Below are 17,750 nucleotides of genomic sequence, written 5' to 3'. Positions count from 1 at the left end.
CGCCGGAATGGCTGAGCAAAACATGCCCTTATAGTACAAAATATAGCTTTAGGATGGAGTGCCTGAACCTCTCTCTTCCATTGGAGAGGACAAGGATAAATGTAATAAGGTGACAGGATGAGCGAAAAGAAGGCTGATCAGGAAGTAGAGGGATTTAAAAGAAAGACATGTGGCAGGGAGAGTTGGATTTCCTTAGATTCAAGGGCAACAAAGGACTTCCCAGGTGGAACAGGTGCAGAGGCTCTAGGAAGGACTGCCAGGGATTCGGAAGAACCGGTGTTGCCGCACGGTTTCGGACACAGACTTGATATCTGTTTAAATAAAGATGATTCTCATTCCACCTGCCTGGCTCCGAAGATTAATTTATCACCAATCTACACATCGACATCTTTGGGGAAGTTTGCCTAAGAAACCACACTGGCTCTTAAGAACTTAAGCTGTGCAATCCATCACAGAGACAAAGGGAGATTGTCAAAGTTACATGATTGTAATTACATTAAACAAAACCTTTCAGATTATTATTCTGGACGTATACATTAACACACAAGGATAATGGTTTTAAAAATGTGTTGACACTCGAACCATCTTCCTCATATTCAACATACAAGGACCACCTACACCTGTAAATACTGTAAGAAACAAACATCATAGCAATATATTGAACATTTTGTAAAAAAAAAAAAATGAAAAATAGAAAGAGCAAATGAAATGTGTGTCCGCTGCATCTGTTTCTACATTTTACATGTAGGGACATGAATGAATGAACAGTTAAACATCCAAAAATGTTCAACTTTATAGCTTCATATATCCTAATTTTATAGTAAAATGTTGTTGACAAAAAGCAAAAATGGAACATATCTAATCAAATGTATGGCTCTAAAACGTACAGACAGTTGTTTTTCCCATTAAATGAATAGTTTGTATTTGCAATATTGGGAAACATGCTTATTTGGATAGAACCAAACATAAGTATTATCACACCACTGCCATAAACCTGCATCTTTTTAAATGGCCAACAGGGGGCAACCCCTCTGGTTAAAAAAATAAGTCAAATTGTAAAGAATAAGAAAATTACCCTATACTTCTCACTTTATGTATTACCTCAGCCATTTCAATTTCAGTATGCATTCCGTTTGGATAAAAAGCAAAGGTGAAGGTGATAGTGACGCAGCCCTCTATTGCTGTTATTAAATATGTATTTTAACTGCAAAAAAAAGTTTTTTTGACCCGATGTTCAATAAGCCGCCTCAGGCATATTTTCATCTGTTTGAATGATCTTTGGGTTCTCTCAAGGCTTCAGGTGCTCTTTGGTGTCATCTCTGTCCATTTGGTAGCTCAGCAGTTTGTTTTTGTTTGTGCCCCCTTTTGCTTTTGGCTCTTTGTGCTGCCCGGCTCTCCACAGTCAGCAAAGCTGCTGTTGTCTTTGAATAGCAGTCTGGTCCAAGGCAGACTTGGCGGCAGCTCAACAGGCTTGTTCATGGGCCTTGGCAGCAATGATTGCAGACCTGAATGTACCTGTTCAGGCCTTTTCTCTCTTTTTTTCCATTGTTGTGCAAATTAATGTTTGTGTGCATGTGTGTGCTAGGGAATGGAGGAAAGAGAATGTGTGTGCATTTCCTGTTGAGGGTCACCTGACCGTGACCAACCTTTGCACACACATTCATACCACAGACAGACCTTCCCACTCCCACCAGATCTGGGATATCAGTCACTTACAGACAGAGAGCTGTAAACAAACATGAACTTGACCTTGATTAACACATAAACAGATTTAAAAAAAAAAAAAATTTAAAAAGTAACACAGACAAATCTGAACAAACGCACACTGAAAAGCTGCAGCTTGGTTCCGAACCACATTCCCCATGAACACAAATCAAGCCAATTTCAACCACATACAAGAACAATCCACTCTGTGCTATATAGAGGCTGTCATACGCATAGGCTGCTTGATATTTGGGCAAAATAGCAGCTAAAATTAAAACTGCAAGCAGTGATGTGACGGCCTGAGGTCATATGCGGTTCTGGAGTGCCTGCTGTCGGCCTATCTGTGCTGTGGCCGCCTCCTTGTAAAGAAAGGCTTAGGGAGGAACTTCACCACACAATATTAAAACAACTTACAGGTTTGAAGATGACATTTGCTGTCGCCAGTCAGTGGCGCTCTGACTGTGAGTCAATATTGCAGTGCAGATGTGTTCAGGGTGGGGCTCTTAGTAAGCATACAATCTTTGGAGCAGATCAGAGAAGTAACACTGAAGTTATAACAGCTTTCATGTTTTTGGCGAAGGCTCAAAATGGTAGTGCGGTCACGCCCCTCTGTTATTCTGGTCAGATTTTGATAACTTTTTATCCTTGAGGCCTTTTGAACCAGATAACCAACTTTTGTATAAATCGAATGAACAGTGCAGTCCAAAATTGATGGAACCAAATCCCTGAAATTGTCCAGAAATGGCAAAAATGGCAAAAAAATCTTTGGTCATTTTTTTAGCTCCCCAGAAACTTGCACACTATGTTCCCTGTAGCGATGTCAACATAGGTTTCTAGTTTCTAGGTGGCGCTAGCAAGCGGCCGAATATCAAATCAAATTTCAAATGTGCACACCAATTTTGATGAGTTTTTTTTAATGCTGAGGCCTCCAAAAGGCACATTCAAGCCGCATAGGAATAATACACATTGCAATTACAATAGTGCCTCGCCGATCCTGACGTTGTCGGTGCTCAGGACAAAATTAATGACTTTATGACCTCAGCAGAGTAAGAACAAGACTGATGGCAGTACTCTGGTACATTATGGCTTAACATCAACACAAGAGGTGAGGCTATAAAAAGCAAGGGCTGTTTTTCTTATGAGCCACTCAACATTCAACTTCCTATCCTTTAGGTCATAGGCAGGTCACATTAAACATATATGGAGCTACTCGAAGGAGGAAACCACCTCCATGTTGGTCTCCAATTCATAAAAGGTCAGGATAAAGGAAGATCTGGGCAGCCTACACCTGGCCTGATTTTATTTAGAAGACAACATATAACACATACAAATAACTCTTCCTTTTAATAGTCACTGGGTCGCTAACTTGAGAGCACAAATACGGCAACGTTAATTGTGAACTGGACAAAAAGGAGCGATATAGGACATTTAGAGCATGTGTGACGGTATAGTGGAGTTATGTCTACCTGAGCAGAGAATTAAGTCGCTCTCCCTCTGTGTGTGTTGTTGTCAGAGCTTCCCTTTACTTGTTGACAAAGCCATAGCCGCTGCGTTACACTGCTCTCATATGGCCATCACCAGTGGCGCCGCCAGGATTCAATTTCAATGTACGCACAGAAACGGCAAATACAACAACAAATGGAAAAATACTTTTTAAGACAAAATCTAATGTTTTCAGTTGTTTTAAAAAAAAAGTATGCACAGTGCGTACAGGATTCTGGCTGGCGGCGCCACTGGCCATCACAGCTGATAACACCATCTATCGGGACTCAAAGGCGTAGCACCCACCCTTCGGTTATCCCCCCAGGTAAACACTGGTTGCCGTCTGGTTTCCCGTAGTTTGTACTGTTAGCACAGTTAGCTGCGAGCCATGGCTCAGGTGTTGCCATGTTGAGAGCATTGAGAGCCATTCAAAATGCTACCAATCTATATCACTTTTGAGCATCACAATAGTTGTAATGGGTAGACAGAAAATGGCTTCTATGGGTGGGGTGTGTTTCACCAGTGGCCTAGTTAAGAATCAAGCAAAAAAAATACTAGAGAAAAAGGATGTGGTTGAGGGCATGGTGTGATCATGCTCTTCTGTTTCCATGAAGTGGAGAATTTAGTCATGTAGCAAGTCTCACTTGTCAACAGCAAAGTCCCCGTGGCCTTCATCCAGGAATGACATCTGGAAAGTTTCCTTTTTGGATAAATCTTCAAGAGACATATACAGATGCCCCTCCATTTGGCGCAAGCTTATAAGACTTCCAAACTGAGACACTGACAAAAAAAAGCACAAAAGCCCCCACTATATCAAAGGATGTACAACCAAGACACACAAGACGGTGCCAGATGATGTTTAAAGCATTCAAAAGAAAAGCTAACAAGGATGAAGTAGGATTATGACATAAAACAGAACATGAGACGTGAAGAACACCAACTAATGACTAATAACCTGAGGGGAGAAAATAGCAGTGGATATTAAAAAAAACAAAAACTTTTTACCATGGCTTTCATTAGTTTTATTATTAAATCAATTTATAGATGCATGTTTTTTTTTACTGGCACTATGTGGGCGACGGTGTGAATCCCTGTTTTGGTTGTATTTTGCATGAGGACGCAGCATACAGGTAACATGGATTTCATGTTATACGGCTAGGTAGGTAATGCTCCCATCATACTTATATACGATGCACCAACAAAGGCATTGAAGAGGAGGACTTTGGTAACTTAGGGACCGTTCAGTATTTATGGAATGGACCACCAGAGGAAAATAGGGGGGGTTGTGTTAATATTCTTAAGGGGTGGGTCAAAGCAACACATTCATTTGTTTAAAGTTATATTTTTGACCCTTTATTGCGGGAGGAAAGCGTTAGAGTGAAAGGAGCGAGAGAGGACCTTAAGGACACACGCAACGTATTTTGGTGAGAAACATTCAATTCAAGAAACGTCAACATGGTAGGCCTACGTTACATGTTTTAAGATGATTAGCATACTTCCCAGCATTGTTATGGTGGGTATGACAACATTTGAGCCTTATTCTTTCAGATGCAACACAGGCAGAAGCAATGTTTATCCAGTGAAACACATTTTCAATGAGATAAAAAAAAAAAAAGATTGGTATAAAAGATAACCTCTTATCATATATTCATATCATGTATTCACTTATCTGTGTCAGCCTTTTGAGCCGTGTTACAGTGCATCATGTCCCAGGCTGCTTGCATTACCTTGTGATCATTTGCTACCAGTACCTTTATACAGTATATGCTGTTGGTTATGATAAGATATGGAAGGAATCCTTCTTATTGCTTTGAATTATTTTTATTTATTTTTTTTGCTCCAAGTCCGTGTCACACAACTGGGGTTGCAGTTAAAATAGTAAAATTGTCCTACATACATCAAAAGTAGTAGTAGTGGTAGTAGTGGTAGTAGAAGTAGTCTATTTTCTTGCCAGTCTTTCAGTTAAACTGTTGATTTAAGTCTGCATTATGTGTTTAACTTCTTAGAGCAGGAGAGTAAGATTTATCTATGATATCGTGACACTTTGAAGTTTGTGTATTCAAAACACAATGCTTGAGAGTCCAAATGTCTTCTTATTTTTGCAGCTGAGAGGAACTGAAAATGTGGCAGTGCGTGCTTTACTTTTGCTGTTCACAGACCCGAAACATCGGATCAGTGGCACACGTGAGGGTATATGTAAAACAAGCACGGAAAGTCCTTTTTACTGTGAAGGTAACCTAAATCAACCGCTGTTTCTGGTCATCAAACATTTGAAAACAAAATGTTAAAATTGGGGATTTTATTCAAAAAACATTTCGCAATTCACTTTTCACCTTTGTTGCACATTTACACACAAATATAAAACACTCTGCCCCTTTTCTATTCTTATCACAAACTACTCTCTTGCAACATATGTATTCACATCCTCCTTTCTCTTCCAGAAACCATCAAAAGAGAAGTAATACAACAGAGGATCCAGACAGCAGTTCACACTCGCAAGACATACCAGTGGCGTGAAAGAAGTTTTGCAGCTTTTAAACAAAATGAACAAGGACACGGGCAAGAAAAATATAGAGAACATCACCAGGTTCATGACAAAGATCAGCATGACGTTCACTCTGTTATTGACCATTGCAGAGGCATTCACATGTGTGTGCAGAGTCCAAGACACCAGAACGGTGGACACAATGTTGACTGCCAGCATGGTAAGCACTAACGTAGGCTGCACATAAGCCGACGTTGATTCATGAGTACACAAGTGATGGAATTCAAAACATGCGGATTCCTTGTAGTCTTTTAGAAATCGAAAAAATTCCACGCTCTCCGGGATGTTCATCACCAGCACAAACAGCCAAACGAGCCCGACGGCTTTCCAGGCATTGGGAGCGGTTCGAAGACGGCGTGACCTCAGAGGATAAACCACAGCCAACAGCCGGTCCACGCTGATGAAGGTGATGAAGATGGAGCTGGAGCGGATGTTGTTGCGAAAGAGCATCGTGACCCAGATGCACACCATATTGCTAAAAGTCCAGGTACCAGTGGCATAGTAGTAGACCCTCATGAACAAGGAGAGGACGAGCAGCAGGTCAGAGATGGCGAGGTTGACCATAAAGATGACACTGGGGGACTTGAGGCTGTGGTGGCGCAACAGAATCCACAGCGACGCAGCATTGAGAGGCAGACCCAGCGTCATCACCGATCCAAACACCACAGCGTACGCCGTGTGCCCCTCTGTTCCATTTTTTATGCTCCCCATGTCTCAATTCTGTGGGAAATGCACAAGTGCAGACGAGTGAATGTAGCTGCGACAGAAACCACAAGAAACCCCGCCTCCGTGCGTTTCAGAGTGTTCGTGCTTCATAACAGGAAACAACTTTAACACAGGCTGAAGTACCGTGACGTTCATGGGAACATGAAAGTGCGTGGATGTTAAAAGTTGTGGAAGAAGTTTTGTGCTTTGATTTGTTTCCTGTATTCACGTACACCGTATTGAATCAATTTTGACACGAGCATTACATAGCTTCTCTGTTCAAGTGGTCTATTAGCACGCCATCTGTACTCCACTAGAGGATATCTGCAGTTGAAAATCTATCTGAACTGGCAATTATGCCAATTACACCAGACACGTCCCTTAATTGCTGATGAACCAGCCAAGAACAATGTGCAATTACGTTATTTTGTCGCCTTGATATATGGCACTTGGCCATGTGTGTGGATGACTGATGTACAACTGCGCTTATGTTGGACATATCTTTTGTGGACCATCTTCAGAGAATGGAAATGATCTAATTACTCTAATTACTAAGGTTTATCAACTCACTGACCAACACAAACTGTATTCATGGATAACTTTAATTCGATCTTTAGTACAAAACACGGCTGCACGGTGGTGTAGTGGTTTGTCTGTCTATGCGCCTGAGATAGTCTGGCCTGCCTTCGCCCAATGGCAGCTGGGATCGGCTCCAGTACCTCCAGTATTAAATGTTCGGAGCTTCTAACGTTTTGATGAATGCCGAAACACGGAAATGTCCCTCTGCGAACAGTTTACACACTAATTCCTTCTGCTCACGTTTCATGTATGAGACCCCTTGAATTCAAAATGAGGCACAAACCGTTTTCTGAGCAGTTAACAAGAGTGACGTCTGCAATTAGAGCTCAATGCTAATGCCAGCATGCTAACGTGTTCATGTTGGCATGCTTGTGTTTACTAATTAGCAGTGAAAGCAAAGGCTTGTGGGAATCCATTCAATAGTAATATTATTCACTATTATTTCACTCAAAATAACAAATGGCAACCTGCTGGTGAGACTTGAGGTCAAGTCAGGGGACCAAAGACATTAGGATTTCTATGGCAAAGTGGTGGATTTATTGATGACAGCTTCTTGGCTTCTTGTGTGTCCCAAATCCTTTCTCTCATACCCATCGCTCAGCAGTTTTTGAATAGAAAGCGCCATTTTCTAGCCCTCCAAATACCTTCAGTCTTTACCGGCCAGTCACCAGATGTCAACATCCTACTGCACACAAGTGCTCCCATGCTCCCACATAAAACCATACATGCACATTCTTCTCTTGCTATTTGCCAGACTGCAGTGTTTCTGCCTAATCTCACAATCTCCTTATTTGACCACTGCTCTTCAGTCTACACCTCAACCACCACTAGAAGCGTCATGGCAGATTTGATCTTGACATCTTGAAGCACAAGAGGTGATAAAAATGTATGAGCAAAAAAAAAAAAGAAAGAAAGAAAGAAAGAAGTGAATGCAAAACATCCTGTAGCTGCTTATCTGCTGTTAACATCAGTAGAGTCATATTATCTCTTAAGAAATTAGCTGGCAAGGTTCCACCTATAGTATTCTCTCACAGGGTTGAAGGAGGACGATGGAGTCACATGCCACCTGGCCAACACCTCTACTTGTGTGGCAATGATATCATGTAATTAGTAGAAAAAGAGGACAATACTGCTTGTTTATTTTACTTTCCTATAGATTACATTTTTTCAGCTGAAAACAAGTGTATACGGATATTAAGCAGCGTTGCCGATTCGGTTCCAAATCACAGTGCAAACAGGCAAAGTATTTGAATTCGACATATTGTGCGATCCCCTTAATGGATGGGTATTGCATTAGAATTGCCCTCTACTGGTGGAAACCCTGTTATTGCCATTTGAATGCTGCATTTGGGCTGATCTGGAGTCAGGTTTCATCACCGACCGTCACCAACAGGCACATTTCGTAACGATGCACGCTAGCTGATTTCCCCCCCATTTCAAGGCTTTATGCTAAGCTAACTGGCAGCTGGCTCCACATACATATTCTCATTCAGCTATTGGCATTAAAGCGAAAAAGGACACAATTTAATATTTTGTGTCTACTAAAATTCTACTAGTCTACTAAAAACAATATATATATTATGTTATATAAATTATATTATACTGTGTATATCCATTCTTACTTTTCTTCCATTTCTCCATGCTGTTCTCTGGAGTATCAATCCATTGTGCTGTAACACATGCTGACTACACTGCACGCTGGCATTATTATGTGGCTCACTCTGCGCTGCATGACAGAAATAGCAAAGAAAAAATGACACCTAATGTAGTGCTTTTTTTCATGTATGCGTCTATCATTATTAAATCTAGAAATACGCCCACGTGAGAAAGTGAATAATTAATGTGTAATCACGCCAATGCGTCGACGACCAGACTTCATAGCTTTCACCTTATCACTCAATTTGCCACTTTACTCTTTGTCCTTCCATTTTTCTCCAAGTAACCTTTTGTGAGATTGAAATGGAAACTGCTGCTGTAGTGACAGCAGTTATGTGATTTTGACTGATTCGCACAGTTAAATAACAAAAAAGGTGTTGGACTGAGTGGCTCATTACTGCATGTGGGGCACGAAAGGGTCTTAATTGATTTCACTCATAAGTGCACAGATGTTATTTTATTGCTGGGCCCTAATCAAGATATTTGTAGAGCTGCACGTAAAGACACTGCTTTAAAATGCTGGGCCTGCTGCTGGTGTACACAGATGGACAGGGAGAGTTAGGAGAACAAATGTGGGAGAAAGGCAGGCGTGTTTGTGTTTGTGTGAGTTTTTTTTCTGTTTGTATGCAGCAGGGCAAGTTTTACTCCTCTCTCCGTGTTATTTACATTCTGCTCTTTTTCCATTCGAGTTTCTCCGCCTGTTGGTTGTTCAGGTATCACGGCATAAAATATGAACTGTGATATGACCACATGATGTGTTCTAGTTCACCAATTTGTATGATTGCCCCTCAATAGCTCTCACCATCTGTAGCATAGCACCTCAATATTTTATGTATGCTATACCATCGAGCCAAAGTCATCACTGAAAACGGGTAGAAATCCAGTGAGCCAAAGTGATAGATGTGTTTTATATGATGTAATGTTTAAAGTGAAAAGTGCATTTCATTTTATATGATGCAATAGCATTCCTCTGTATCCACTGTCTGAATTATAACAGGTGATGCAATAATTAGTTTGTCGAGTTTGCCTGCCCACGGACCGCTGATGAAATGCAGTTATCTCGCCAACTCTGCGTCAGTTTAATAAATACATGGTTTTCTCAGGAGTTGGTGGAAAATCCACCAGTAATACATAAGTTATGCAAGCTTCAAGCTGAATTAACGTCAATATTATTTACATAAGCAATGGCTCACCAGTCAAGTTGTTGTTTTACAGGTGTGGCACTGTGCAAACACGGAATGAAACACAATAAAATGGCAAGAAAAGTTAAGCCACAAATCTAAAACTGTAAATATATATATATATAAAGTATAATTCTGAATTTCTCACTATACTAAAGCAAACACCTAAAAAATTGAAACGGAAGAAGTTGATGGAAAAGCAGAGTCACAGTAGAAGGAGAGTGAACATGAGTTGCTCTATGTCTGCTGGATGTGTGAAATAGGCAATGCTTGCTAACTTGTTAGCCACATCAACAAGCATGGAGTTCTGCCCCCAAGTGGACAAAACAAACATAATTAGTGCTGGATTTTTTTTAAACAGAAGGAGGAACATGAATTAAAGGGTTAGTACACCCAACCAAAACGTTGAGTAGCTGCAACAGTCCAGAGATATACACTGCGTCCTTCTGTGGGCTCCAGGCCTCCTCACTGTCAAGAGCTTTCCCAAAACTACTTTCTACTGAAGCAATATTCTGTTTACAGGCAGATCTGTGGATTATCAAGAGAGTTCCTGGAGAGAAACATTGATATCGACATTTCAAATCATTCGACCTTGTTCAGTTTGTCAAAGGCCCTACAACTGAACCGCAGATAGTATTTTGGATGCAGTTGCATCATTTGCTGAAGGGCTGTAGGAATGACCCTGACTTGACTGTGGCACATTTTATTTTTACATTTTTTTTAAGACATTTCCACGATGTTTCAGGCTTATGTGCCATGGAAATATTTGCAGGTTGGTATTGTTTCCCCTCAAAAAGCTTTCGAGTCTTTGAAAAGGAAGCAAAAAAAAGGTGACTCTTTGACTAAATAGCTAAATAGTAGGTTGACCTTTACTTCCCATGTGCAATATCACCACAGAGAGATAAGTGTGGCAGTTGGGGGCGAAAAAAAAGGAAGTGGTTAAAAGTTGTACAGAAATGAAATAGTTCAATGAGTGTGTTCACCTTAACATGGCCACAAAGAAGCCTGAGGTTATTAGGGAGAGGCTGACTGGGTTTTTTTTTCCTTTGGACCTCTATCTTTAATGAAATCACTGGTCAATTTTTTGGGCAGCATGGATAAAGTGCCATTCTCCAGCACCAGGAAGAGTGAGGAGACAACCGCCGCTGCACTCGCTTCATTAAAATTTCCATTTCAGCAACGGCAAGAGTCACAATGAGCCGTGCTCTCGTGGCCCGCGGAGCAAGCGCATGTGTGTGTGTGAGTACGTTCATGCCTGCATCAGTATGCAGCCGGCAGTTTGAAGATGACTGAACGGTGACCCACGGGGCTGTGGATGTGTGTGTTTGTGTGTGCATGTGCAGCGGGATAGCGAGTGTTTGACAAGCAGAGATCGTTATGAAAGTGGGCAAATCGTTTTTCTTTTTTTTTCTGTTCCTCTGCTGCTTCAGTCAGGTAAATATCACCGTTGTAAACACAGCGAGTCAATATGGTGGTCGAGCGTGAGGCTGTTTTCTGCATCTCTCTCTCTCCCTCTCCCTCTCTCTCTCTGTGGAAGAGCCGCGGATTTGAAAAGATTATATGCTTTAGACGGTTTCTCTGCCATTACCAGCCAGGTCAAGGCAATTAACCCGCTTCATATGTTTCATCTGCGGCCCAAAAAAACAAAACAAGTTAATCTGTCCTAAGCTACAGAGACCTCACTTTATTAGTCGCTCGCACAGAGAGAAAGTTGGAGACGCCCGCTCTAACAGTGCTTTATTGCCTTCCCTTTTCCAATTAGCGGCTGCCATCTTGAATCTTAACAGGTTCTGAAAGTATGGCCTGATTAGCTATGCAAATGAGTGGAAAGCTATAATAAAACTGTCAACAGAAATAAACGAGTTTAACAGAGGAGAGCATTGTAATCCTGAGCGTTTCCCGCCGGGCAAAGCAAAGAGCGACAACACCGCTGAGCTGCTTTAAGTTGGAATGGGAAAGTGAGTGTTTGTGATTGGCCAGGACCCATAACTGCTTAAAAACAAGAAAGCAATGTGATTGCACTAATAATTACAATCAATTCCTCATTTATGTAGGCGGCATATGAGCAAACACAGCTTCTTCCCCGCTGCCATCAAGATAATGAACAGCTAGTCCCCTTGCACTGTACACTGCTGCCCTTCCGCTACACATTCTGTACATATTCAGCCCATATTTATATATGTATATATGCATAATTAATATACTATGTATATTTTGTACATAAGATTGTCTATCTTACCTATGTGGAAAATGTCTTTATTGTTGTGTGTATGTATGTGATATGATATGATTCTGATTCTGATATGGACCATGACAAATTAAAGATTATGAGAACTTGCATTGTTTTATCATTATATGAGTGCAATTGCTGACAACAACAAAAATATTGCAGCAGAAAAAGGCAAATCAGCATCAACTTTTATGTTGCCAATTTCCACTATGAGCAGATAAGGAGAGGCATTCATTCATTTTGGATATCCAGTTAGGAGTCCAATGTTAACTCACCATTTTAGCTCTGGTTTTTAGTCTCCACCAACTCCTGGGGGAACATTTAATGCTGTTTGATGCTGAGGGTTGCGTTTTACCTGAAAAGAGCTGCCTGCCTGCTGAATACTAGGAGACAGTGAGAGTGAACCAAGGCTCGTTGGCCTGACACTGAAACATGCTACAACTCACGAGAACGCTCAGATGTCGGATATGAAAAGGTAATTTTTTTTTTTAGTTGTGGATTAAGTTGCTGATGGAATTTGCTTTGTGGACAGTCTGTGTGTCTGGTTTATCAGATTGGTTTGAGAAGCTGAAATAGAATTATTTGGAGAGAAAAAAAGCACACGGTGACATATGACTCTGCTGTAGAGAATTAGGAACTTCCTCTTTGTCTTGTGAACACACTGATGTTGCGTCACAAATAGAGAGGCAGCATAATTGCGTGCGTGCGTCAGTCCAGGCCTTACAGATTGCGATAACTACACTGAATTCTAGATTTACCGGCCTAAACAAACAAAACAAAAAAAGATTGTTTCTTGTAATTATATCCAGAATCACATGTATAAAAACATCAGCATGGATGCTCAATTTAAGGGGTTAACGGTGATTTTCTGACCACGAGTTGTAATATTTCAGACTCATCACTCATGTTAAATATAGAATATATAGACCTTCAACCTCGTCCAGGCCGTTTAAAATGTCACGTTTATTTTTTCTCCCCATGGGCCTGGAGCAAATCCCAGCATGCACTGGGCAAAAGGCACAAAGTGTTAAAATGTTACATATAGAAATTGAATATCGTGCAGGGCTGGTGGTTCAGTTCAGATCATTCCTGTTCCTTGGGCAGGACACTGAACCGCAGACTGCCTCTGAAGAACAGACGTCTTGCATGGCAGCTCTTCTGCCACTGGTTTATGTGTGGGTATTAAGTGATTGTACCAGTTTGACGTTAAAAAAAAGAAAATTAGTCCCTTTTCACAATAAAAGGCTTTAGGATGTGTGCTGCCCACTCTAAAATGATTTACTGTTGCATAAATGACTCTCTTAGGTCAAGCTGAGCCAATCACAGACATTCAGAGGCATGTGGCGAGAACACGGGGGGAGAAAAATGACTTCATATTCAGAAATCGAATAACCTTTTCCAGTCTGCCAGGAGGCAAATCCTTTTACTTTGGTCTGAAAATTGAAGTCATTCGATTAACATGTTTGTTCTCATCAGGAACTATATTTCTTTCAAGTTTGCTCGCGTGTGGGAACGCTGCCTTTGCTGTCAGCGGGAGGCAGGTATTAGAGTTTTTGTACGGTGCATTCACGGCCTATGGCTGCAATCCCATAGCTTATATGCCCCCAAGACATTTATAAATCCATGAAGGCGAGCCGCACTGAGGCAAAGCTACAAGGAACACGCAAACTACAAGAATACATCCACATGTATCTATAATTACAGTCCCTGTAGGAAGCTTTAATTGCACACTATACGATATATGCTAATGAGGCACATAGCATGGCTTAATTAATTGTTAACCTGGAAAACTGTAAATCCTGCATTTAAAAAAGAAAAAACAGGGAATACACGACCCCTACCTATCGCCACTTGCTTAATCTGCATCAATTCCCAGATAAGCACCGTACCAGGAGATAAAGCGCTTCATGATGCGGGGAGTTGGTCACGCGCAATGATGTGGAACAGCATGGTGCAAAAACAATACTTAGCTGGATGGTTAGAAGCCGATGAGGAAATTTTTTTTTTTGAAAGGGAGGGAGGGAGGGAGGGAGACGGTAATTGGGAGCGGAGGCAGCAATGGTGTGAAAGAAGAAACAGGTGATGGAGAGTATGTGCAAGTGTTAGTTGCTAAGTAGAAGGGGAGAGTGGGTGAGGGAGATGGAAAGGTAGAGTGAGGAGAAGACAACTGAGAAGGAGCATTAACACAGTTAATATTCTTTGTCTCTTTGGGGTGTCCAGTGCTTTCAAATAAGGGCTGTAGAACGTAAGACAGATCGTGTGTGTTGGAGTGTTTTGAGAATAAATAAGGATACCACCGTGGTTTGGGTCATGCTGTTGTGTTTTACAGGGCAAGGTCTATACGAGCTGCTGGACACATTGTTGATGGCAGCAGATTGCAAACTGTGATTGTCATTTTAAAGCACCATGAGGCAAGGTGACTGTGACCTACAGCCGATCTCATCTGCTGAGCTAAAAAACAAAAATGCTGCAGGCAAGGAGGGGGGGGGGGGGGGGGGGGGGGACAACGCTGTATGGAATTATGGTTTATTCCGTTCTTGGTTTCCTTTCTGCAATTAACTTGCGTGTGTTATTATTACGGAGATCTGGGAATGTTGCAACATTTCTAGAAATAAGTCAGACATTAAACACCAGCTGTGAGGCGGGTTGTAAGCAAACACGCAGGTTAGCTAAATGCATGCAGAAAGAGAATATAAAACCAAACTGTAAAATAATTACCTGCACATTTATTCCAATAAAACCTTCCACAACTCCTCTCACAGGCTGCTTTGTGGCGAGGCCTGCTGCACATGCATCCGCATTACATAAGGACCATGTCACACAGGGGAAAATTGCTTTCCTGTGGCTCTGATGACATGACATGATGTGAAGGCAGCACTTTCGCACTGCTGGTGCCAAACATTTCTGATAGCATGCTAACATAGTCACAACAACGTTTTCATCGTCCTTGTCCTGTTAGATCAGATTCCCACTTTCCATTGCAGTAACAACCAATAACCCACCCAATTAAAAATGATAAAATAGGCTAACAAAACCCACAAAGAGTGGAGTCACACAACCACATGTCAATGTCAATGTCATCCCTAACGACGACTGAATACGACCGACGTCGACCAAATACTTCTTATTAAAACAGTCAGTAATAGTAGTGAGTGGAAACAATGTTATATTGTATAACACTACATCTTGTTTAGCTAAAGCTATTCACCAGGCAGAGCTGGAGCTGATGACACGTGAATAAGGTCAAAACAAAATGTAATGGCAGTCAATTCAATAGTTGTTCATTTCAGAGTGAATGGATTGCCAAAATGATGACCCAGAATGACCCAAGTTGTAATTAACCAGAATTGCAACACACACACACACACACACACACACACACGCACACTTCTCCATCGAAGAGACAATGTAAAAATAATAAAAAATAAACTCTTCCTTCCCATCATTCACATCAACATTTATTTAGATGCCACCTACAATACTGAAACAGAATCCCCTCACTGGCTTCAGCACAGTGACTCCTCACCCCCATTGCCTCCTATCCTCGCTACTTTAACCAGTGACAGACCTGCTTATTGGTAAAAGTGTACCGAAGGAAAAGGAAAAATCTCGAGGCCCCCCTTGGCATTTTCCTCCCTTTCACATTCTCCTCGCCAAGCTTATGCTCAGCCATCCCCCCATCCAAGCCGCCGACTCACAGCCCGGCCCACTACCATCTTTAGTGCTGGCCAGGAAAAGTGGATTACAGAGAGAGAATGTCATAAAATCTATAGAGAGGAAAGCACAGGATGTCAATTATACATGCGCCGCTATCTCCCTCACTCACTTTCTCCACCCACTCCAAGCGACTTGGCCAAGGCTGGCCCGGCTCTCCGCCTCCCTATCTCCGTCTACGTCTGACATCTGTCTTTTATCACGCCGCCACATGCACACTCAAACATACGCCGTCCCACATGGATGCCGGAGGAGAGGCCCGTTGTCACAACCGATCCCAAAATATTCTGACAGGTTAGAATCCAGAGCGCGGAGAGCAGTGAGGGGGCAGAGAGCCGCGTTGCAAGAGATGGAAGCATGTATGTCTACATGCAGATGCCTCTATGAATCAAAAAACCTCACAGGAACCCACAGAGAAAGATGAAACTAGTGCAAAGCTTTGCTTCTAATACATTTTTATGATTTTTTTTTTTAAGGCAGCTGCTGTAGGATTTCCCTTCATGACAAATGTTTTTGAAGTTTTCATTTCAAATCTAGGCTCCTTTATGCTTTGGTTTATGTGTGCAGTCATTAGGAATATCATTGAAAGCTGCTTAAAAAAATACAGATCTCCAAATTGGCACGCTTCTCATGGAGTATAAACTGTATAGGTGTGCAGAAAACACATGTTCCTATAAAAAGCTGGTTGTCACCCGTGTCTCTGCACTTGACAGCTCTGTCGACCCACACAGGAGGAAGCCGAGCTTTAACATTTGAGCTTTGAGCTATATGGAAATGGGTTTGTTTGCTGGGTGAATATAAGCATGTCACTGAGGGAATTGTTTCATTTTCGCATCATTTTCTGAATAACCCGCAGAAACACCACATCATACGAGAATGACTGCAACTTACTCTGTTCAGGGGGGGGGGGGGGGGGGGGGGGGAGAAGATCCGCCATGTTCATCGAGGATAAACATCCATAAATCCATTTAGAAAGCATATATTAAGGAGGGGGGGGCTTATAACTTCAGGCTTGGTTCATAATCATCTGTGATGGTTTTCTGTGCAGTGCAATCAGGGAGTTCTGGAGCTGCAAAAGGAAGGACATAGAGGATAGGCTTACAATACAGAGAGGTGTGAAGAGTTTTAAACAAACAGGTAGGCAGCAGGGAGAAAGGTTGGCTGAACATGAAGACGAAAGCCTAATACTTACCTGGCGGGGAACGGAAGGGAAAAATATGTAGTATGTGTGCTGAGGGAGCTGATTAGGGGAATAAGGTGCAGGTGAGTTGGAAGCTTGAGATCAGGTGGGGGTGCAGAGAGAGTTGTATGTGGATAGGCAATGGGCAAAATAATCCAACTGAGGTGGTATTAACTGGTAGTAATTTTTCAGAAATGTTCAGAGTTGTTGTTCAGTGCAGGATAATGTTTTTTTTAATCACAAATACAAGATCAACCGTTTTCATCTCCTTCCATTATAAACACAGCTTACAGTTTTTGAAGAAAACCCAAGCGATAAGGTTCAATGAGCTACTGATGTTCTGTTTACATCATTTCTTTATTTATTATACCCACACCTTTAACACTCGGATAGCTTTTTGTTTTCTTCGCGTGGAGAATTATTTACATCACGCTTTATTGTTTGATTACGTGGCTCACTCATGCACTCATACATTTGTGGAGAGTATAAATAGCATTACATAATGACTAGACTCGCAGTGTAAATCTGATTACAGATATAAATACAGATAGGAATAATGATGGGAGGGTTTAGCTCCAGATATACATTCACCAGCTTTCAAACAGTCACGACCTTGGACTGTGTCTAAAAATGGGTAACATACAGAAATGCAATATCCGTCCAACTCGAATAAACTGGAGAATGCTCCGTGTCTCTCGGAGCGGTTATCAGAGAGGTCTAGTGATTAACACACCAACAACTCTCTTCAACATGTTTCATAGCAGCGTGCTGCAT

The 17,750-nt window shown here is 41.6% G+C and overlaps 2 protein-coding genes across 2 annotated transcripts in view; one reads left to right on the top strand and one right to left on the bottom strand.

Moving 5' to 3' along the window:
* LOC311020222 (retinol-binding protein 2-like) overlaps positions 1–17,750 on the top strand; it is a 58,935-nt gene that overhangs the window by 24,445 nt on the left and 16,740 nt on the right. The gene's annotated exons all lie outside the window — the stretch shown is intronic.
* lpar5b (lysophosphatidic acid receptor 5b) lies at positions 5,026–6,461 on the bottom strand. Its single transcript, XM_084020438.1, has one exon. It carries the CDS (start codon positions 6,440–6,442, stop codon positions 5,582–5,584), a length of 861 nt encoding a protein of 286 aa, XP_083876564.1. The 5' UTR covers positions 6,443–6,461; the 3' UTR covers positions 5,026–5,581.

This window comes from Eutrigla gurnardus (assembly GCF_963514095.1).
Source record: "Eutrigla gurnardus genome assembly, chromosome: 10".
Lineage (NCBI taxonomy): Eukaryota > Metazoa > Chordata > Actinopteri > Perciformes > Triglidae > Eutrigla > Eutrigla gurnardus.
The sequence above is the reverse complement of the archived record's forward strand: the minus strand, read 5'-3'. Positions and strand labels throughout refer to the sequence as shown.

Coding starts and splice junctions, on each gene's coding strand:
- lpar5b (XM_084020438.1), bottom strand. CDS start 6,442: ATGGGGAGCATAAAAAATGGAACAGAGGGGCACACGGCGTACGCTGTG.